The sequence below is a fragment of the Antedon bifida genome, chromosome 3 (genome assembly GCF_963402885.1).
Source record: "Antedon bifida chromosome 3, ecAntBifi1.1, whole genome shotgun sequence".
In the NCBI taxonomy this organism is placed as follows: Eukaryota; Metazoa; Echinodermata; class Crinoidea; order Comatulida; family Antedonidae; genus Antedon; species Antedon bifida.
In genome coordinates, this window is record NC_136228.1 from 25,382,024 (window position 1) to 25,405,455 (window position 23,432).

At 35.0% G+C, this 23,432-nt stretch overlaps 1 protein-coding gene and 1 pseudogene across 1 annotated transcript in view; both read right to left on the reverse strand.

The window, feature by feature from the left end:
* LOC144836927 (ribosome-recycling factor, mitochondrial-like) overlaps window positions 1-23,432 on the reverse strand; it is a 129,312-nt gene that overhangs the window by 15,951 nt on the left and 89,929 nt on the right. The window contains exons 4-5 of the mRNA XM_078691871.1: window positions 5,079-5,191; window positions 2,306-2,397 (exon numbers count right to left, since the gene is read on the reverse strand). Coding sequence (XP_078547997.1) covers window positions 2,306-2,397; window positions 5,079-5,191 — 205 coding nt within the window. The remainder of the gene's footprint in view (window positions 1-2,305; window positions 2,398-5,078; window positions 5,192-23,432) is intronic.
* Window positions 14,691-16,153, reverse strand: LOC144837288 (uncharacterized; annotated as a pseudogene).

The window sequence follows — 23,432 nt, forward strand, 5'->3', positions numbered from 1 at the left end:
AAAATTGGAATAAATGGCGGGTCCCGTAATTTCACCTATTCTACACTGTATGTAATATGTATACAGATTATACTGTTTGCATGTATATGCTATATGACACAAAATTGACAGAATTCAGCACTAACAGCATATCATATTCTTCAGTTCTTGTCATAATGCCATAATCTTTATCTGTGTGCAATATTCCAACGTATGATGTGAACGTGGCGTTTGTCGTGGTGCGGATAACTAACTCATCAAAGTGACGAGTTTCATGTCTAGTGCTTGTTTCCATCCTTCCTTTTTGTGGATCGCGTTTCTCTAAAATGTGTAAACATTTCATAACTTTGACAACATATGGGCATTTACGTGAAGTTGTGCACCTCCTATTTTTGAATGACGTCATAGTTGCGCAACGTGACTTACGCGCAATTTTATGAATTTCAATGATTGATCATAGATTAAAAACCAAGAGTCATTTAGTATTGACACTTTGACAAAATTTAAGTCATATCAGGGGCAAACTTTCTACGGATTAAAAATGGCATGTTTCACAAGAAGTTACGCGCGCACGCGCATTTAAAATTTCAAAATGCGCAAAATTAATTTCTAATCAACTTTTTATGCGTTTCTTGTCATTTTGAGCATGTCAACAATTCCCACGGGCGCGCAATTTTTTACGCACGCGGTGCGCACGTAGCGTTAAAAACATATTTTTTTCTCTTGAATTATATTTTTCAAGCCTTTCCTAGTAATTTTAAAAACAATTTAGACCTTTTCCAGTTTAAATAACGCCACACAAACACGTTGAATTAGACAATTCGTGCACGTTTTTTATGAAAAAGCTTTAAAAATCGTCAAAATAATGTCTTTTTTTAAACAGTCATAGTTTCTAAAGTAAACCGTGAACCATTTATTTTTATTACAAAATCTAGAAGTTGATGAGTTGTAGATATCGGATCATGCATCAATAAGGCTAAAAAAACATTTTGACGTCATCGTATGGCCACGCGAATGTAAAATATAGGATTTTTGTCTCTTTCGTTATTGCTCATCACATTCAATGGAGCGCATCACGCTTAACAGTATTCCTTTTTCTCCTACATTTATATATTGTGTAGGTCAATCAACTTTCTTTAGCATGAGATAAAAATATTTTAATTTTTATGACATCATCATGCCTAAAAATTTTAATTACGTGGGTCATTAATTTCATCTTTACAGTAAATTTTAATCTGTAATAGCTTGTAAGAATAAAATGTGATAATCACGATTAAAACGTTTTCTGGAAGCTATTGGATTGTACATACGAATTCATGTAAACATTTTGCCAATCGGATGTTGTGACGTCATCATATGGCCAGTTGAATAAAAAAAGTCGTATTTTCATATTTTGCATAATAGTTCATCACATTTAAAAGGGTGCGCATCTATATTTACGTATTCAAATTTCTTCTACACGTTAATATGTTGTTCCTGAGATAATTTCCTTCTGAAATTGCTATCTAAGTGTTTCATTTTGATACCGTCGCCATGTTAAAAATTGGAATAACTGGCGGGTCCTGTAATTTCACCTATTCTACACTGTATGTAATATGTATACAGATTATACTGTTTACATGTATATACTATATGACACAAAATTGACAGAATTGAGCACTAACAGCATATCATATTCTTCAGTTCTTGTCATAATGCCATAATCTTTATCTGTGTGCAATATTCCAACGTATGACGTGCACGTGGCGTTTGTCGTGGTGCGGATAACTAACTCGTCAAAGTGATGAGTTTCATGTCTAGTTAATTATTACCTCCACAGATAGATGATTGATTGAGTATTAAATCCAGACCAGGATTTCAATTCTGGACCACTTTTTATTACTATTTTCAGACCTGCTAGTGTTATTAAAGTAACGTAACAAGTAAATTAAAATTACATTTTCTCAAGAATTACTTGTCCAAACAACTTCAATTTTGTACAGGCAAGAGTTATAATTTGTAATTTTAAACATAATTTGATTTAATGTATGTGGTCATTTTCCAAAGCGCCCCCAATGGGTAAAAAATGCGCTGCAAATTTGGACACCAAGTCTCATGTTCCTTAAGGTATCAATAAACACATGAAAGCAAAAATTCAAACTTGGCACAAAATATGAAGTAGAGGAAAAAAAGTGACAAATGCTACCCGACTCCTTAAGACACAAAAATAAAAAATATATATATTTTCAGGAGAAACTTATGTAAAAAAAAATATATTCTAAAACTTAGACCTGATGATTAAGTTTGAAATTAGAAGCTTAAAAAAAAAAAATTATTGAGTACATACTTTGGTAAAGTAACATGGATGGTTGTGCCTTGAATTTTAGTGTTGAGGTTCAATCCACTATCTTGAATAGCACTTGCAGATTCCTTAACATGCTATGAATTAGAAAAGTATATACAGTATATTAAGTGTATATATGTAAAGGGGTGCAGGTCAAGTCGGCCCCAAACCGTCTCGGCCAAAGTCAAGTAGGCCCACGTTAAGTCGGCCCCAAGTCAACTCGGCCTCATGTCAACTCGGCCAAAAACTAATCGGTCAACTCGGCCACAATAAAGTATGGAACGCAAAAAGTGCTTAATATTATTATGATTATTACTATCCACTCTTTGAAAAAAATCAAGAAATAAGAAAATAAAAAAATGATATCATTGCCGATATGAATAGAAGTACCCGCGTTTTACAAAAACACGTGCAGGTACCACATTTTAGTAAATCGAAGACCATCATGGAGCTATTATAGTTCCATGGTTCCACCATTTAGCCATAGAAAAATGATCGTACTGTACATATCGTTTTTGTCCATGATTTGCGTTTTTAAAAAAGGGGAATCCCCCGGTCAGCGAAAACATGTAGCAGTTGTAGATATCGAAATAGCTGCCAAAGGCACAGGGAGGCGCAGCTACGAATTGGTTTCAGATGTTGTCGCCTGATCAAATGCATACACTGAAGAAATCTATGCGTGATTCAACCATAGAGTTAACATTAATTAATACCTCAATGATTCAACCAAACAATCCAACCAAACAATCTTATTACACCTAATATATGTCCTCGCATATCGGACATGTTTATTGAATTTTGACGCACGAACGAACATACGCGCCCACGTACGTGCATCATCATATTGGGTGTATGCCTACAATGTGTTCCTATTTATTATCCAAATGTTCATATTGTAATCATTAATAATAGTATGAATGCTAGCTTATTAATCAATTGTTTGTTATGCGCAATTTCAGAACAATTTGTGCAATTTGAAATTTTATTAAACGTAAATAAAGAAAAATTGGTGAAATGCTTCTTTTTTTTTTTTGCTAAAAGTATTATTGTCTAAATATTAATATTCATTAAAAGTCAGAATTATTCATAGGTAATAAAATGTGAAGAAATATTATTTTATCAATCCCCTTCCTTTGCACCTTTTGCATTCCATACTTTAACGGGGCCGAGTTGACCGATTATTGTTTGGCCGAGTTGACGTGAGTTGACTTGAGGCCAAGTTGACTTGAGGCCGAGTTGACTTGGGGCCGACTTGACTTGGGGCCGACTTGACTTTGGCCGAGACGGTTTAGGGCCGACTTGGATCGAAATCATGTGAAGAGCTAGATTAGAAGATGTCTGTGAAGTAAAGTTACTAGTTCCTTATTCAAATTTAATTAAAGGGACAGTCACAAATATTTAACTAGATTTAGGTTATCCTCCGTGCACATCATACGTTAGAATATTGTGCACAGAAAAACGATTATGCCATTGTGACCTAAAGAAAAAAAATGTTAGTCTATTTTGTGTCTAAGTATATACACTATACTGCACACATACTACAAATACTGCAGAATAGGTGAAAATAACGGGACCCGCCTTTTATTCCAATTTTTCACATGATGACGTAAAAAAAAAATGAAACACGTAGATAGCAATTTTGAAAAAGAATTATCTTAGCAACAACATATTAACGTGTTGAAGAAATTTGGATACTTAGAATATAGATGCGCGCTCTTTTAAATGTCATGAACTATGACGCAAAATATGAAAATATGGCTTTTATAACTCATATAATGACTTCACAACATCCGATGCGCAAAATTTGTACATGAATTCGTATCTAAAATTCAACAGCTTCCAGAAAACGTTTTAATCATGGGTATCACTTTTCATTCTGAGGAGCTATAACATATTGAAATTTACTGTAATGATTAAAATAAGTGACCCAATTTATTCACGCTTTTGAACATGATGACGTCAACATTTTAAAAATTGTAAATCATGCGAAAGATAATTGATTAACCTTGACAATATCAAAATCTGGGGGAAAATGGAAAACGAATAAGTGGAGATGCGCTCTATTAAATGTGATGAGCTATGACGAAAGAGAAAAAATCCAATATTTTATATTCCAGTGGCCATACGATGACGTCACAATGTCCGGTTAGCCATATTGATGCATGATCCGATATCTACAACTTCCAGAATATGTAATAAAAATAAACTTCACTGTTTAGTTTAGAAACTATGATTGTTTTAAAAAAGGCATAATTTTCATGAATTAAAAACGCGCAAAAATTGTCCAATTCTACGAGCTACTATGACATGATTTTAAGTAGAAATTGTTTTTTAAAGTTGGTAAAATTACTAGAAAAGGCTGGAAAAAATATGTCTTTCAACCTTACATGCGCACCGAGCGCAACAATTCCTCCATTTTCCATGAAGGATGCCCTCACAACTGATCTTGACCTGTTCCTCTTAAATCATATGCCACAAAATGTTTCTTCTCAATAGTTCCTGGCAAAATTGGTTGTCGGCGACATAATTTCATAAAATTAATTGTAGGAGGAGGATCGATTGTGTATCCCATCGTCCGTCACGGTATGATGGAACACACAAAGCATTGGAATGTTATCGTTGTGTCTGAACACCTTGACTTTTAATGCCACTGATTATCGTGCACCTTGCTTTAGATAACAAACCGAACACCATGAGTTTGAACATACCCTGAGATATGATTAATTAAACGTGTGAGGTATAAACTTTCTGGCTCTAAAAAATAATAATACCTTACCTTGGAATGCATGATGACATCAACCAAGTGGGCAGACCTAAATGAAATACAACCAAGTTGATTGAGAGGAAATTTTCCATCACTAGTATTGACCATAATATTATCCAAAGCACCTAGAGAATGAAGAAAACATTTTATCAATCTGAAAGCAGAGAATAAATTTAACAAAAAATGACCATGGGAGTCTAGGTTGGACCTCACACCAGTGGGATAGCTTTAACCCAATGGGAATTTATATTAAAAGACAAAAATATTGTTTTTCGTTTTTAAATGTAGCTTATTATAGTAGTTTTTCAACTTCCTAGAAAAAATGTTTTTGTTAGAAAGCAACAAATCGAGGATCTGCCATTACTTGAATCAGGGGGTTGTTAATTACAAAAGTCACATCGATTTATCAGTTGATCTACATCCAACGAACAACCAGTCTTATTCTATTAACTGTTGCTAATTGTATGTCTTTTGTTCAGAAAAAAAACCAGGGAAAATATGGCAATATTGATATATTTATTTACTCATTTCTAAAAAATCGGTCAGAAAATTGTGTTTTTTAATACATTACACATTTTCAGTAATTATTGATTAATTATTAGTATTATGTACGTTTTTTTTTAACCACTTATACAGTATGTAATTTTATTTGTTTGCACATATGTAAAGAATTGTGCCTCTGCTGCAAAAGAGAAAACAATAAATTATTATTATTAGGGGTAATTATTAGTTTATAATACGTCGCAAAACGTGTTACACTTGACTACGGATGCGTTTTAGTCGCCGGTGAACGCACTTGTGTAATTTCTCCACTTTGGTAAATTATAGTGTCAAAAATGGCTACTCAATTTTATACACACAATTACATTTGTTTTAGGCCCAAGTAATAATTCAGATAAAAATGTCAATAGGCTTTACATGTAACATCATGATTTGCAAGATCATCTTGATTTGAAGAGCAATTATTCAGGCACCCTACAATAAAAACGTACACGTACAGAGTCATGCGTGTGAAGTCATGCGTTAAAAATTCTAAAAGCTAAAATTTACATTTTGATCAATTTAGAGCATGAATTAGGCCATTTGCATGTTTCAAACAATTACTGGACAAAAACTCGTTTTTGTGCGTGCGATACTTAAGAAACGTAAAAATTACAATTTTTTTGTACAAATCGCATTCTACCGACCATCCTTAATACATTTACCAAATTTGAGTCCATTCCGACTTAAAATAATGCTATACGAGCAGGTTAAAAATGACAAAATGTGCACATTAAGTGCTGAAAATGGTAAAAAATAAGGCATTTTTTGAATGAAAATAATTCTTTAGAATGCACGGTGACCACCACTTTTTAAAATTTATTCTGGAAGCCATTGAGTTGTAGATATAAATTTATGTAAACATTTGACGTAAAAAATGTTGTGACGTCATCAAATGGCCACTTGAAAATCAGGTTTTTTCCTATTTCCTTATAGCCTATCACATTCAACAGAGCGCATTTTGTTTATTTTGACCTGATTTTTGCCACCATTTTCATTTTGATGGCTTCATCATGCATAAAAACTTACATACACCAAGATTCAATTTAGCGTCACAGAATAAAATATACATGATATTTGTTTTCCTGAACTTAGAAACATAGATACAATACAATTTAAAACACAATCGGATGTTGTGATGTTATCATATGGCCAGTTGAGGTTAAAAAGTAGTTTTATAAGTAGTTATACAAATTTAAAAGAGCTCGCTAAATTCATTATCTTTCTAACTTGTCACCTTCAATTTTATTTTGATAATGTCACCATACCAAAAAATTGTAACATGTGTGTCCCGTAAATTTCACCTATGCTACACTATATATTTTATATATTCTATATGGCATATAAATAGGCACAACTAAATAAGCATATAATGCATCAGGTCATAGGATGGCATACATCAACATTTTTCGAACGTATGTTAACGTACGTCATAGTCATATAGTCATAGTCATATATACTTTATTGTCCATTTAAAAAACAGAAATGTGATTTGAAAACTGGCAAAATACAAAAATATAAATATAAAATACAATTTACAAAAACACACAAAAAAAGTTAAGAGGCTAAAAATTGTTAAAATTAGATAAATATTATTATTTAATTTTATATAACACCTAAATAAATTCCTGTCATTTGATTGGACGATTGTGGGTCACATGGCGTGCAATAGTACGCACTATTAAACGATCATTTAATAGTACTTTTTTAAACATTTTGTGTACGAAAAAAAAACGTTTCGCGGATGAAAAAAAATTTAGAATACAAAAATTACATTGAAATACAACAGCGCCACCTGTCGTCCTGCCTCTGTTTGTAAACACCACCGCGAGATATGCAACAGCAGCAGATTTTTGTGTACGATTTGGAGATATATAATATGTACTAATTTCATTCAAAAAGGCATTTAAATTAGCTTTAGATCGTTTTTAGGATTTCGATTAATTAATGGGGACATCCCTACAAGACGTGGAATCGTTGGAAAAACCATAATTAGCCAAGATAAGTTCCAATTGTCTGTCGAAGTTTTGCCTTTCAGCCAATCTAGTACTACTACTAGGTCTGAGTGTTGACAAAGTGCGAGGCACGCCAAATATTTATGCGAGGCATCATTCTATCATTTCCAAAAGTGCGAGGCATGCGAGGCATATAGTTTACAATTTCAAAAAGGTGCGAGGCATATCTTAACGTGCTATTATGCTATATTATAGGCCTAATAATCAATTATTTTTTATTTTAAAACTAGTAGGCCTAGTGTATCAAAATAGAATGTGTAAACTCATCATCATGTTTATTTTTATGTAACGATTGTTTTTTTCATTCAAGTCACATCGTACCAAAACTGCGCCATATTTTTAAAATCTGAACGACAGTCTTCAACTTTCAATAATTGTTATAGCGATACTCATCAAATGACTGCCATGCTTGTTGGCATTTCGAGCGTGTTAATTTAACATTTCTCTCGAACAGAGTGAAAATAATATTTTGTCACACCCCCACGCCTCGATTCGGTAGACCTGAGAGATGGAAAATCCATCTTTACTATTTAGCAGGTAGCGGAACGATTCTGCCCTGAGAGGGTTCGGCCTTATGCTGATTCCCCTCCTATAGCACGTGGTTTCAGCAGCAACGCACATACTCTCTCTCTCAGCGGCGTGCCAAAGACATTTTTGACATTCCATTCTCTAGGAAATCAACACGTGTAACTCTCTTGCAAATTAAGTGAACAGCGATGGACAGGACAAGTTCAATAACTGGCGGCGAATAAAAGGTAACTGATATGCCGATCAAATAACATGCCGCAAAGAAAAAAATTCCGAGAGAATTCTGGAGCACGTGTGAAAAAGACTTACGTCCGACAATCGTAATACTAGGCCTAAAATTAAACTTTAGCTAATATGCTTAGCCCTAACCGAGAGGCCTATGTAGAAAATAATTTAATCAATTTTGCTATAATAATAATTGGTGTAATATTAATAATGATACACTATTTTTTACCAGGCCTACATTATTTTTATTTATTTTTTTCCACGTACTAATAAACCTGGCGCTAGTTTCCTTCGCTTGTATTTTGACTCCAAATTTGATAACTAACTTTATCTTGTGAATACCACACCTTAGAAGTATGCCTCATGAGTACTTTAATGAAAGAATCACATACAAAGTAACAAATAAATCCTTAAATTAATGATTTTACAAGCGTGTTTCTCGCACACTGTTAATTGTGCTCTTTTGGCGTTCCATAGAAACCAAAATATTGAACATTGAGTGTGCGAAATTTCCTAACAGTATGCGAGAAAACGTCTGTAAAATCACGGATTTATCGTTACTTTTATGTGATTTTTCTTCATTAAAGTAGGCCTACTAATTCTAAAGTGTGGTATTCAGGATAAAGTTGGTTAACAAATTTCGAGTTAAAATACAAGGCAGGTGCAAAAGGGAACTAGCGGGCCTAGGCTACTTCAATTTCGGTGATTTCCTGCCTCGCAATTTTGGGAAATGATAAAATGATGCCTCGCATTTTTTGATGATGGTAAAACGATGCCTCGCATAAATTTCTGACTTGCCTCGCTTGCTTTCCCTGCCTTGCGTGCCTCGCTGCCTCGCACTTTGTTACTACCCACTAGGTCTAGCCTAGCTAGGCCTGTTAGTATTAGGCTAGGCCTAGCCTAGGCGTTTTAGCCTTGCTAGGCATAGGATTGTTTGGTCGTTTGTTGACATAATTAACACTAAAGTAGGTGTATTTATAAAATCCATATAAATATAACATTTAACATTATAATATTAAAAACCAAATGCTACTGTTTTAATCAATCTGAATGAAATGTAGGCCGCTTGGCTAGGGCTACCTTTGATTCAAATGACAGGAATCTATTTAGATGTTATATAAAACAAATAATGAATGTTTAATATTCGTGTAATGGTACAAATAATGGCATTTGGTGAATGATGAAAGGTTATATCAACTCGGCGTTGCCTCGTTGATATAACCTTTCATCATTCACCTCATGCCATTATTTGTACCATTACACTCATAAACATTCATTATTTGTATAATATTATATGATTTATTATTATATTGCACTAACAATGATTTAAAGTTTATATAAAAGCATTAAAAATACATGCGTGAGCTATAAAAATAAACAAAAGTGGTTACATTTTATCTTTGTACTCTGGAGTTATAAGTGTATAGCATTAGGTACAAACGAGCACCTAAACCGTTTTGTTTTGGTATTAAGTGCACATAGTCTTATGCCAGAATTCATGAGAGCAAATTGTTTGTGAAGAGGATGTGTTTCATCATCAATGATACTTTTTACTTTTTTTAACACATATTCTTTATACAAGGATTCAACATCAGGTAAGTGCTCTCCTACTAGTCTAATTGCTCTATTTCCTATTCGATTAAGTTTAATTTTATCTTTTTGCATTGTATTACCATAAAAACAAACACACACAAGACAAAAAAAACCATAAAAACAAACATTACAAAAAAGTATTACACTGAGAATTACAGAGTTATAACAATTTAAGTATAGTTTTGTCAATTTGTAGGTACTTCATTTTTCTTAAAATAAACATCCTTTGCTTGGCTTTGCATGTGGCTTTATTTACATTATTTATCCAATTTAGCTTATTGTCAATTATACAACCCAGATATTTGTACTCATTTACTACTTCAATCTCATTTTCATTTATAATCAGAGGTTCTAAGGGTTCTTTAATTTTCCTAAAATCAATTTGCATTTCTTTTGTTTTCTTTATGTTTAGTTTCAGGTTGTTATTGCAGCACCAGTGATAAAAATCACATCCTAGTTGTCTATAGCTTGTTTCATCATTGCCAGTAATGTATCCAGTGATGACTGTGTCATCTGCATATTTTACTATACAACATTCATTTGAATTGGCTCTGAAACTGCTGGTGAACAGTGAAAACAACATTGGGGAGATAACAGACCCTTGTGGCGTGCCAATGCTAACAGTTCTTTTATCAGATAAAATACCGTTTAGTTTAACATACTGGAACCTTTTTGTTAAGAAATTATATATCCATGAAGTCAATGTGTCGTTTACGTTCATTTCTTTAAGTTTGCGTACTAATGAACCAGGTTCAACAGTATTAAAAGCACTAGAAAAATCTATATACAAACATCTTACATATGATTTAGGCACATCTAAATGTTGGTAAATATTATGTAAGTGGAAGAGCACAGCATCTTCAACACTTCTATTACTCTGATAGGCAAATTGGAGAGGATCGAGAAAAAATTTGGTCTGATCAAGCAACTGCCTGAGTACAATCTTTTCTAGGCACTTACCAACATTGGATGTGATAGCTATTGGCCTATAGTCATTAAGTTCCTTGGGATTTTTTATCTTAGGAATAGGTGAGATACAGGCCGTTTTCCATTGATTGGGCACTGTACCACTTGCTAAACTCTCATTAAAAAGTTTGGTATATATCGGTGCCAACTCTTGGTTGCAGACGTACAGTCAACTCTCCCAATACCGGACTCTCCCAAAACCGGAATTCACGGAAAACCGGACTTTTTTGGAGGGCCCAATTTGTCCCTATTCTAAATGTACTGTAATTTATTATGAAAACCGGAATACCCAATTCCGGAATCCGGACAAATTATGAAGTCCAAAACACGAAAATTAGCTTCTGAAAACCGGACTGGCAGTTAAAAAACTCCAAATATTTACGAAATAACAACGTAACATCGTCGTCGCTGACTCAGATTCAATACATTCACAACGTACAAAAGCTTTTAACCACACCCTGACCATGCATGAAGTGCGCGACGTATGCTGTACGATCAAATAATGTTGCCATGGAACGCTACACTGTGATTGACAGGTCAGTTCATTGTTAACCCACGAGGCGGCAATTGCTTTGTTGCGTATCGAACTGCGGTGGGCTTTTTCACATCGAAGCGCTATGTCTTAATGTCTATTGTTTTTAGCAGGGAGTTGTTAACAACTCCCTGGTTTTTAGCATATGAATTGTTTTTAATAAAGTTCAATTTACATTTCACTTTGTGTCTTTGTTTTGTTTAAATTATTGTTAAATTCACAATTGCAATAAGACTAAAAGTTTAACTAAATGTGCATCATTATAAATTTGGAAATCATCATGGCAAAACGTAAACGGAATGAACTTGACTTAACTACGAAAATTAGATTGATATCAGATGTAGAAGGTGGAATGAAAGTAATGGTAGCAACGAAAAAGTATGGGCTTGGAAAATCAACGATCTATGACATTATGAAAGCTAAGGATAAATATTGGAGCAAGAAGGAAGTCAGCAAAGGTACAAAATTCAGAGTGATCAAAACTAACAACTTCGGACATCGACCAGCTTATGTTAGTTTGGTTTAGAACTGCTAGGGACTTTAAAAGTCGCTACAGAGCAAAGTTGTTGCGGAGTGTTTTAGCGAAAGTTGATGATGCACAATCAGCAAGCGACATCACAAAACAAACTAACGTTCTGGATGTAGTAAACTGGACAGCAACATCATGGAGAGAGACATCAGAGACTACAATAATTAAATGCTTTAACCGTTGTGGATTTAACTGTTTGAACAATACCCAGATTGACGACAATAATGTTGACATGGTGGAAAGAGAGATTCGAGAATTGGTTAGAGAGATAGACACCAATTTAGACGTAGAAACATACATAAACATTGATAATTTAATTCCGGTAGAAGAAATTAGCGATGAATGGGAACATGAACTAATCAGGATCTATAATGGTGACAAGGAACCAGTGATTGCTGATGATGAACCAGAAGGCGAAGAGGATGAAAACACTATGATTTTAGAACTTTATCTTTTAGCGAAATGTTATCTATGATTGGTCAAATTAGGAACGGTGTTCGTTCAAAGGCTCATCATTTTGAAATTATCGATCAACAACTTCAGGAATTAACGGAAATTATGGAGAAAGAAATTTTAATTAAACGCAGAAACTCCAAACAGGCGTCTTTAGATGATAAAATGTAAATGTCTGCCATAATTTTAATTTTATAGTGTTAATAAACTTTGAAATGTTACCAATTAATTATTGTGTCATTATTGCTTGGCTCGTTTACCTAATCAATTTTCATCATTGCTATCAAATTACGTCAAAATAAAGGAGCTTAAAAAACATGTGGTCTAGGTGTGGGCGTTTTTATTTGATTATGACACCTCTGCACATGCGCATCAATCAAATCCGCGCTCTCCTATTTTTATCACACATGCTGCTGCTGCTAGCTAGCTCGCGAAAAACAATAAACAGACCGATATTATGTTCACCGTACGTACGTAGGCCTAGGCCTTTTTGCCGTTAAAAACACATTGAGAAACAATAATTTACTACTGTAACATGTTTTATTGGTACATAATGTAACTTTTAAAAAAGGTAAATTAAATTAGCTTAATATTAATAAAGTAGGCCTAGGCCTATCAGTATTTATTTAATTCCAACTACAGTAGCTTGACACAATCATAGCCTAGGCCTCCCCTACGCTAGGCCGCGTACCGGGCAGCATTCGGACCGGTGATTCAAGCATTTTCAGTGACAACGTGATAACTTCAAAAATATGTTTTCAGGAAACCGGAATTTCGAAAAACCGGAAAATATATGCCCACCCTAGGGTGTCCGGTATTGGGAGAGTTAACTGTATTTAATAACACAATTTCCAATTCCATCAGGGTCAGTACTTTTACCAGGCTTTACTTTGGCGAATACATTACGCACATCAACTACATTTATGACTGCATTGTTTACTAATGAAGTCTCATTTTCGCGGATTACTGTGTCTTCATTTTCATTTTTGGTACGTGCATGTTTAAACAAACTTAATTTCAGTAAAATTATAAAATAGGCTACTGAATCTAGCTCAAAAATATTGCGAACTGGGACAAAATTGTAGGCAAAGGATTTTTTGTTTTAAATTAATGTATATGTTGTCCTGAACACATACAACAAATTAACCCTCTGTCATTCACCGTCTCCATATGCAAATTAGCATAAATATGCAAATTAGCTATAAAACCCATATTTTCACGGTATCCTAAACTAACTAGACATACGTCATACGTTGGGATATTGGACACAGAAAAAGATTATGGCATTATGACCTGAACTGAAGAATATGATATAGTGCAATATTCTGTCTATTTTCTGTCATATACTACAGTATACACAGTATAATCTTTATACATATTACATACAGTGTAGAATAGGTGAAATTACAGGACCCGCCATTTATTCCAATTTTTAACATGGCGACGGTATCAAAATGAAACACTAAGATAGCAATTTCGGAAGGAAATTATCTCAGCAACAACATATTAACATATAGAAGAAATTTGAATACGTAAAATATAGATGCACGCTCTTTTAAATGTGATGAACTATGACGCAAAATATGAAAATACGACTTTTTTTATTCAAATGGCCATATGATGACGTCACAACATTTTCACATGAATTCGTATTTACAATCCAATAGCTTCCAGAAAACGTTTTAATCAAGATTATCACTTTTTATTCTGATGAGCTAACAGATTGAAATTTACTGTAAAGATGAAAATAAGTGACCCATGTTATTTACATTTTTAGACACGATGACGTCATATGTCATGCGAAAGACAGTTGATTTGCCTAGACAATATCAAAATCGGGGTGAAAATGGAAAACGGATAAGTGGAGATATGCTCTTTTAAATGTGATATGGGCTATGACGAAAGATACAAAAATCCTAAACTTTATATTCGCGTGGCCATACGATGACGTCACAATGTCCGGTTAGCCATATTACTGCATGATCCGATATCTGCAACTCATCAACTTCCAGAATATGTAATAAAAATAACTTTCAACGTTTAGTTTAGAAATTACGACTGTTTAAAAAAGGCATAATTTTGACGAATTTCTGAACTTTTTCATCAAAAACATGCGCAAATTGTCCAATTCAACGTGTTCGTATGGGTGGGCTTCATCTTTCAGTTCTTTTATGAGATCATTAACAGATCCATACTTAAAAACAATTGCTCGTTTTTTTACAGGTTTAGTAACATTTGCTGGGTAACATCTTCTTTTACCAGTTCCCACCTCTTCCATTGAGCCTCTTTATCCATAACCAAACCTCTAAGATGTTTATCCAGCTGATCTGTACCACACTTACCACATAACCTTTTAATACATTCTAGCTTATGATACTTACTGGTTTGGGGCACAAAGTGAAATTATTTAAGGAATAGTGGTCACGAATAGTTGGCAATTGGTTAGCTGCTAAGTGTGCATTTAAAGTGTTGAGTTTAAGCTGAATATTGGCACAATACTCACAAAGACAGCCAACAAATTTTGCGTTCTTCTGTGGCTTGACATTCTTTGGACGGAGACTGAAAAACTTTGATGGTCCGATTTGTGGATATGCCTTGCAAAATTGAATATACAGCAGTCTTAAAGACCTGTCGATTACTGATGTTACCTTGCCAGTGTGCTTGCTGACAAACTCCATCTGGCATCTCTTGACTGTTGGTTTCATAGAAATTGGTAACCAGCCTAACGATTTCATCTGACATGGGCTTACGGCCAGCTTTATTTTTGCTTGCTTATTAACTTTCGGCTGATTTTGAATTTTTTGGATGCTAGTCTTAACATTTTTTTATCTTTTAAAGTATTCAGAGATTTTGCCAATTTTCTTTTCACCTTAGATGTTGTTGGTGCCGACATCTCTGATGCTACTACTTCCACAATCACCTCATTGAAGGATGATTCTTTACTTGGAATATTTAATTGATGTTGAAATCTTACTGATTTAGAGGGTGATGACTTATTAATTAAATCCATTGTAGTATTTACAAAGTGTGATGTTATTCATTGCATTCCTTTCCGTGCTCTTTCTAAACTCTTTCGTCTCGCTTCACTTGACCTAGTATCTTCACCTCTGTTTTGTAATTCATTCCTGGTTCTTTCTAAAGCACACTGCTGCTCGTTCAATCTCTCCTCTCTTTCACGTAAACAGCATCTTTCTTGATCTAACCTCTTCTCTGCTTCCTTCAATCGACATCCTTCTTCATACAACAATCTTTCTTTCTATTTTTTTGACAGCATATGCTTGTCGTCTTATTTTGTTTGACGCCATTCGTTCTTCGTTCGTCATTGCACTGCGTCTTTCCTGCGTTTTCTTCCTCCATTTTTTTTTTTGTAGTTCGTGTTTCACTTTCTCGCTTCTTGTCTTTGGTTTTTGTTTGTTGTTTTTTTTTTGAGTCGTGTTCGTTTTCTTTTTTCTTTTCTCTGTACTTTTTCATTCTCATGGCACAACCTTTATTGTACTTTTCCTTATTTTAGCTAACTATTTTGATTCATCATCTGTGAGATTACGCTTTTTTACATGTTGTCCAGTAGTGCCATTTCAACCCTATATATACGGCTATATATTTTTGCTTCCTCTAACACTTTTCGTATTTGTTTTTTTTGTTTTTCTTCTCCAGTTTGTTGAGGCTGATGTTTCTTTGGTTGGTTTTCTTTTTGTTGTTGTGGCATCTCAATTTTTGGGGTTAAACGCAATTCTCAATTGGAACGGTAACATTGTTAATCTGTATAGATGAAACAAATGACTAAAACATTAGATTTGCTATAATCTGGGCCACCATCATATTACGTATTATTTTTAAATGTTGTAAAATGTTTTTGGACTTTATTTCTCATTCTTTTATAATTGTTTTTAAAACCAAATCGGGAAAACAGTAGACTAGTATATTAATGTTGAAGTCTATGGAATATATTTTAAACGAAGAGTGAAATAAAGGTTTCCCAAACTAAGCGCGATCTCTTTGTAGGGAGCCGACGAAGCAAGCATGTGGGTTTTGATTAAGCTAAAAAAATAAAGGTTCACCGAACCATGACCGAAATGATACCAGTCACCCCATTTGAGCGCCGGGAGTCGCCGAGCCAGCAATCACGTTGGTTTTGAATAGAAATTAAAAAATAAAGGTTCATCAAACTGAGCCAGCTAAAAATAAACGCGATCTCAATTTGGAGAAGAATTTTATTAGCCAAGCATGTGGTGTTTTGGAAAACCTTATTAATAATTATCGTACAGGGAGTATACACTGTCGCTGTAGAAATACCGCCGGAGTCGCCGAGTCAGCTAAAAATAAACGCGATCTCAATGTTGACGAGAGTTCATTAGCCAAGCACGTGATATTTCGGAAAACCCTATTAATAATTATCGTACAGGGAGTATACACTGTCGCTGTAGAAATACCAGTCACCCCTTTCAGCTAAAAATAAAAATATCGCAATTTAGAGCAGAGTTCATTGCCCAAGCATGTGGTATATATTACTATTAGGAAAACCCTTTGTTGTTTTGCGTTCATAATAAATTGTTATCCACACCCTTGCGTTTTTGCTATTGCTGGATTAACATACTTTGAGTATTATTTATATATGTAATTGTTTTTATCAATTTAAATAAGGGTATTAATTATTATTAAATTTCACTAAAATTCAATTCTTAATACCTTAGTATTATCTTCCGTAGATTGTAATGAAACAAGTTAAATATTCCCTAAACATCAAATCAACAACTCTCATCAAGAGTATAAACAACAGTATCCAAATCCTTCAGAAGAACAGCAAGAAACAGCAAAGAATGAAATCACCTAGATGTCATTTTTGCAGCGAAACCGGACATATTAGCAGTAATTGCCGTCATGGTCAACCAGTGTTTTGTTATATCTGTGAACAACTTGGACACAAAATGAAATACTGTAAAGCAAAACATGTCAAAGATCAATGAAAAGTAGGCGAAGAAGTTGAAGCCGGAACAGCTGTACAAAGTGCAAATACTAATATAACCAATTTTAATACTTCTGTTCCATTAACTAAGGATTATGCAAATGTTAAACCTGATAAAAATATTGTTACTAGTATATATAATTATAACAATAGCTCTTCTAAATGTAAGCAAACTCTTAATTTAATGTGTACTACTTGCCAAATTTGTTCATTATCTTATGACTTTTCTTGTTTTCCTAATCCTTCAATCAGACTTAATAATTGGTGGTGCGACAATTGTTTTATACAAAACGCTTTAATGGAACTACCTTTTTGTAATTACTTTAACAATTTTAATTATGAAATAAGTAGTAAAAAGGGCTTTAAAATTGCCCACTTAAATATACAATCACTTAGAAACAAATTAGACAATGTCAAAACACTTCTCCATGAATATAACTATGATATATTTTGTATAACCGAAACGTGGCTAAGCACCAATATTGATAACAATGAGATTTTAGTAGACGGATACAAAATTTGTAGGCTTGATAGACCAAATACTCAAGCTGGCGGTGGAGTTCTATGTTATATTAGAAGTGGTATTGCCTTTAAAGAAATCCAAGAGCTGAGATCTGAAAATGTTGAAGCTCTTTGGATTGAAATAAATTTACCATATTCTAAACCTTTACTTATAGGTAATATTTATAGACCACCTAATGCTAAAGTTGAATATTTAAATGAACTTGACAACATGTTCCAACAAAGTACTTCATTATATAATGATGTTGTGATCTTGGGAGACTTTAACTTAGATATAAATAATAAGACTAACGCAAGAAAAATTAATAAAATAGCTAAAAATAGTAATCTTAACCAACTAATTAATGAATTTACAAGAATAACTAACACTAGTAAAACAATTATAGATTTGATTTTTGTCACTAATTGTAATATTTCAACAGCAGGAGTATCAAGCCATGGAATAAGTGATCACTCCTTAATATATCTAATTCGAAAAACTAAAAAAACACATATTCCTCCAAAGTTTATAACCTCTCGTTCTTTTAAAAAATTTGACCAAAACAAATTTATAGAAGATTTAAAATGTATTGACTGGGATCAAATCAAGCTTTACTCTAATGTTAACACTGTCTGGTTGCTGTGGAAACACTTATTTGGTGAGTTATGTAATCGGCATGCCCCTTTAAAGACAAAGAGAGTGAAAGGATCACTTCCTGAATGGATAACCACTGATTATATAAGATTAACAAAAGACAGAGACTACTACTATAAGAAAGCTCACAAAACTAATGAACCTGAAGATTGGGACAAAGCTAAACAACTGAGAAATCAAGTTAATAATTTAAATAGGAATTTAAAAAGAAAATATTGTACAAATACTATTAACGAAAATGCTAAAAATCCTAAGAAATTATGGAATACAATAAATAAATTAATACCTAAAACTAAACCCAGTATAAATAATGTATATAAAGATAATAATAAAAACTATACATCCAATAATAAGGACACAGCCAATGTTTTCAATGCTCATTTTACTTCAATTGGAAGTTCTTTAGCAAATCAATTTACTAACTCCAATAATACTAACTCCAATAATTATACTAGTAACACTTCAGAAAATTGTTTTGCGGGTAACAAATTTGAATTTGATCTTCTTACCCCTGATTACATTTTTAACCAGTTATGTAAATTGTCAACTAATAAAGCTATGGGTGTTGATAACTTTGATTGCAAACTTCTTAAACTAGCTGCTCCGATAATTTGTGACTCACTCTCATATATTTGTAATCTTTCTATGTTCAGTTCTAGATTTCCAGATGAATGGAAACTAGCTAAGGTAACACCTGTATATAAAGATGGGGATATGTCAGACCCTTATAATTACCGCCCAATTTCTGTTTTACCCATACTTTCAAAACTCTTAGAACGTGCTGTGCATGATCAATTATACTTGTATTTAAGAACTAACAACCTTATAAATCCCTCCCAATCGGGCTTTAGAAAAGGTCACTCTACAGAAACTACTCTTTTAGATGTTACTGATTATATTTTAGATAACTTTGATAAAGGTATTTCATCTGCTGCTTTATTTCTTGACTTGAAGAAAGCATTTGATACAGTTAACCATGAAATATTACTTACCAAATTAAGGAATTATGGCTTAAATGATATTGCACTTCACTGGTTTAAATCATATTTAAGTGGACGATCTCAAGTTGTTTGTATAAATTCAACAAATTCTGACACCATGAATGTTAATATTGGTGTCCCACAAGGATCAATACTGGGACCTTTACTATTTATTTTATACGTAAATTCACTTCCTGAATTTTTATCATGTAAATGTGTGATGTATGCAGATGATACAACACTCTTATGTAGTTCATCTGACCCTTTAATACTTCAGAATCAACTCAATATCAATCTAAACAAAATTATAGAATGGTTTGACCATAATCAACTCACACTAAATCTTAATAAGACCAAGCTTATGGTTTTCAGCACAAATCAGAAAACGGCAACATTTAAGAATATAACTTTACTTCATAATAACAAAACTATTGAAAGAGTTGATTCTTTTAAGTATTTAGGTGTCATTTTTGATCCTCAACTAAATTGGAAGGAACATATAGACAAAATGTCTTGTAAAATAGCTAAACGTATCGGTGTGATTCGTCGTATTAAGATGTATCTTCCTATGTATACTTTAAAAATGTTAGCAAATGCTTTAATTATTCCATTATTTGATTATTGTTGCTGTGTTTGGTCCAATTGTAACATAAGTTTTTCAGATTCTCTTCAGGTTTTAATCAACAGATTAGGTAGAATATTGTTATCAGTAGACATGTATACCCCTATTAATGATATCTTAAGTACTCTTGGATGGAGTAGACTTACAGAAAAATGGAATGAAAATATTCTTATAAAAGAAATAGCTCCAAGATACTTAACAATATTATTTCAATTTACTGTAGATAACCATAATAAATGCACTCGCTCCCAAAGTAATAATGATTTATCTATTCCGTTATGGAATAACTCTCAGGGTAAAAGAACTTTTGTTTATAGATCAACTAAATTATGGAATTCTCTACCAAATAACATAAAATCAGAACTCCATAATATGTCTTTGGCAACTTTTAAATCTTCACTATAGAAATCATATATGTATTAACCTTTTTGCCTTCACAATTGTAAATAGTTTTATATCTGTTTTCTTTCTTTTTGTTTTTCTTTTATATTTTATTTTTGTTGTAAATATGTTTACTGAACCACTTTGGAAATCAGTACATCTGTATTGAAAGTGTATTTCAGTTTAAAGAAAGAACAAATAAATAAATAAATAAAATAAATGAAATCGCCCAAATTTGATAGGCGCGCATCGTGACAAACCAAATTGCTTAAGTATATTTTTTAAACGCTGATATGTTAGTGTATTTTAATGTCACACATATTTTAATAAAATGAGCTAGACACCACAATATTTTTTTTATAAAAATCGTTTTTTTTGCAATTTTTTTTTTTTCAACATGTAATAGTATTTACTCATACCATTGATCTATCATATGATAAAATAATTTTTTAATAACTTTTACCAATTTAGAGTAAACAGCAAACTAATTATCACCAATACTAAAATACCCACTGGCCCCTTAATTTAAACCCGTATGTATATTATGTGTAGACAAGAATGGCCTGTATGTACCACCAAAAATAAAATTGTTTACTGAAAATCTTATCACATCTTAGAAACAAACCCCTTTAGTGGTAACAGAATAGTCTAATTCTAACCATTAAAAAAAGTCACTAAAATACATTACCCTAGATATAGTGGTACAATCCACCATTAAAAAAAAATCTTAGGTCTAAGTTTTCTAGACACCCATCATCGGATCTAGAAAACTAAGACCTGCGATATCTTAGTCTATTTCGTGCCTGCTTACCTGGATAAACCGACAATATAGCCTCTCTCTCCGAAGAGAGGATACAATTTACGAAAAAGAAAAATCCGTATATCTATCATCGCACCCCTATCGGATAATGCACGCAACCGTAACCACGCCCTCAAGAGGGAGCCATCCAACGTAGTAGCGTCATCATTTCTTTTCGTACTGCCGTTGTGTTAGTACGTTATACAAAGAACGATAGAATTCCAGGAATTCAAGAAAATACAAGCCGAAGCTAAGTTCCTTTGTTCAGTCAATATAGTGATTAGACAGGCTTAGCCATTGTTGTGTGTTGGATACGTTGAAATCCGTTATTCTAGGCTTATCTAGAGGATTCTAGTTACGTTTGAAAACGTTGTTAGGCCTAGAATAGAAATAGTGAATCGTTATATCCTAGCGTGCTAGGATATAGACAAGTACACACGCCGTTGTTATCTACTCCGTTAGGTGTACGTTGTGACAATACGATTGTTAGTTGGCACTATGCCAAAGTCAGAGTGCATAGAGTGCAAGGGTCCCCGTGCTACGACCAAGTGGGATCGGCACGCAAGATGCGTTAATTGCCGTTCGTGTAGTGAGGAGGCTCCGTGCGATATTTGTGTCCGGTGGACACCTGCGAAGTTCGCGTCGCTACCTAAGCCTTGGGATCGTGTGGAGGTCACTGACCCCACGCTGTGTGTAACTCAGGAAACAGTTGTCACTCAGCCTACACCTGCACGCGAGAATGCTCCTGCACGCGAGAATGCTCCTCCCGCGATGCCTGCCCCCGCTGCGGCTGCGGCCGATCCGGATGTTCTCTCCCCGGCGGTCTTGCAAGCTATCTCGGCAGCGGTGAGAGCGTTGCCTAGGGAGATGCCCTCTGCAACCTCTCCTCACACTGGCCCTCCCCAAGTTCCGTACATCGAACTTCGGCCCCCGCTTCAGACGTCTGTGTCTGAGGGCCCGTCCATCGTCAGAGGGTATGAGTCCGATATGACGATGGTCACGCTCTCTGATGAGGAGCGCGCTAGAGAGCGTGAGGGACCGGAGGGTGAGGGCCTGCAGGCATTAGTGCTTCGTACTGTCCCGGCGGTACTCGAGTTTCTTGGAGTCGACTACGCGTTTAACGAGCCGAAGCCCGCGCCATCGTCGAAACGTTTCTCGACGTTCGGTCTACGCACGCCGCTGAAGAAGACTTCCACGTGCCCGGTCGTGCCGCTTGATCCTGAGCTTATTGATAGGATCGAGCTTATAGCTAAGGAACCGAAGATTCCTAAGCCTGCGCCATTTGTTCTCGGAGCGGCCTTTCCAGTACCTACTCAACAGTTTGAACATTATATCACGGTGCCCGTCATTCCGGACGCCGCTAAGGGACGGGTCCGCGAAGACCAAGGCTTAGACGCAAGTAGGACAAACTTTCTTAGTGCGGAGCGTGCTAGGTCTGAGGAGGTCCTGTCAACCGTTGACAGAGCGGCCCGCGAGACGATTCGAGCTACGTCGATGGCCGGATATCTTCTTTCTTTTCTGGCGGACCCAGAACACCCGCCACATAATGATCCGGATATCATTAGTTTGTTGCAGCAAATCACAGGATTGGTGGCCGATCAACAAACAGCGATATCGCTTACGGCATCCGCGGCTCGCCGCGTGAATGTGCTTCAGGCTACGGACATCGCTCAGACCGATTTCCGCCGCTTCACGACTGTCGACTCCTTCGGCGCCCGTGATCTATTCTTCGGGTCATTCTCACATAGAGAAGACAAATGGGCGCGGGAGAGGGAAGCTCGTCGCGAGACTCGAGCTCGGTTTCCAGCAAAACGTCAGGCGAGTCGACAACGGTCTAGATCAAAGTCGACACGACCGCCTCCCCCTCTCCCCGCGGTACCGGCGCGTGCACCCGCACCCGCTCCCCCTCCCCCTTCATCGGCTCAGCCTGCCTTTCAGGCTTCGACCTGTTACCCACAAAATAACAATCCCCACCGTGGTGGTGGAAGAAGAGGCGCCCGCCGCGGTGGCGGTCGGCGCTCGGGTAATGCGAGGCGCCGGTGACGCCCTCGGGGCGCCCGTCCTCACGGCGGAGGACGGGGAGG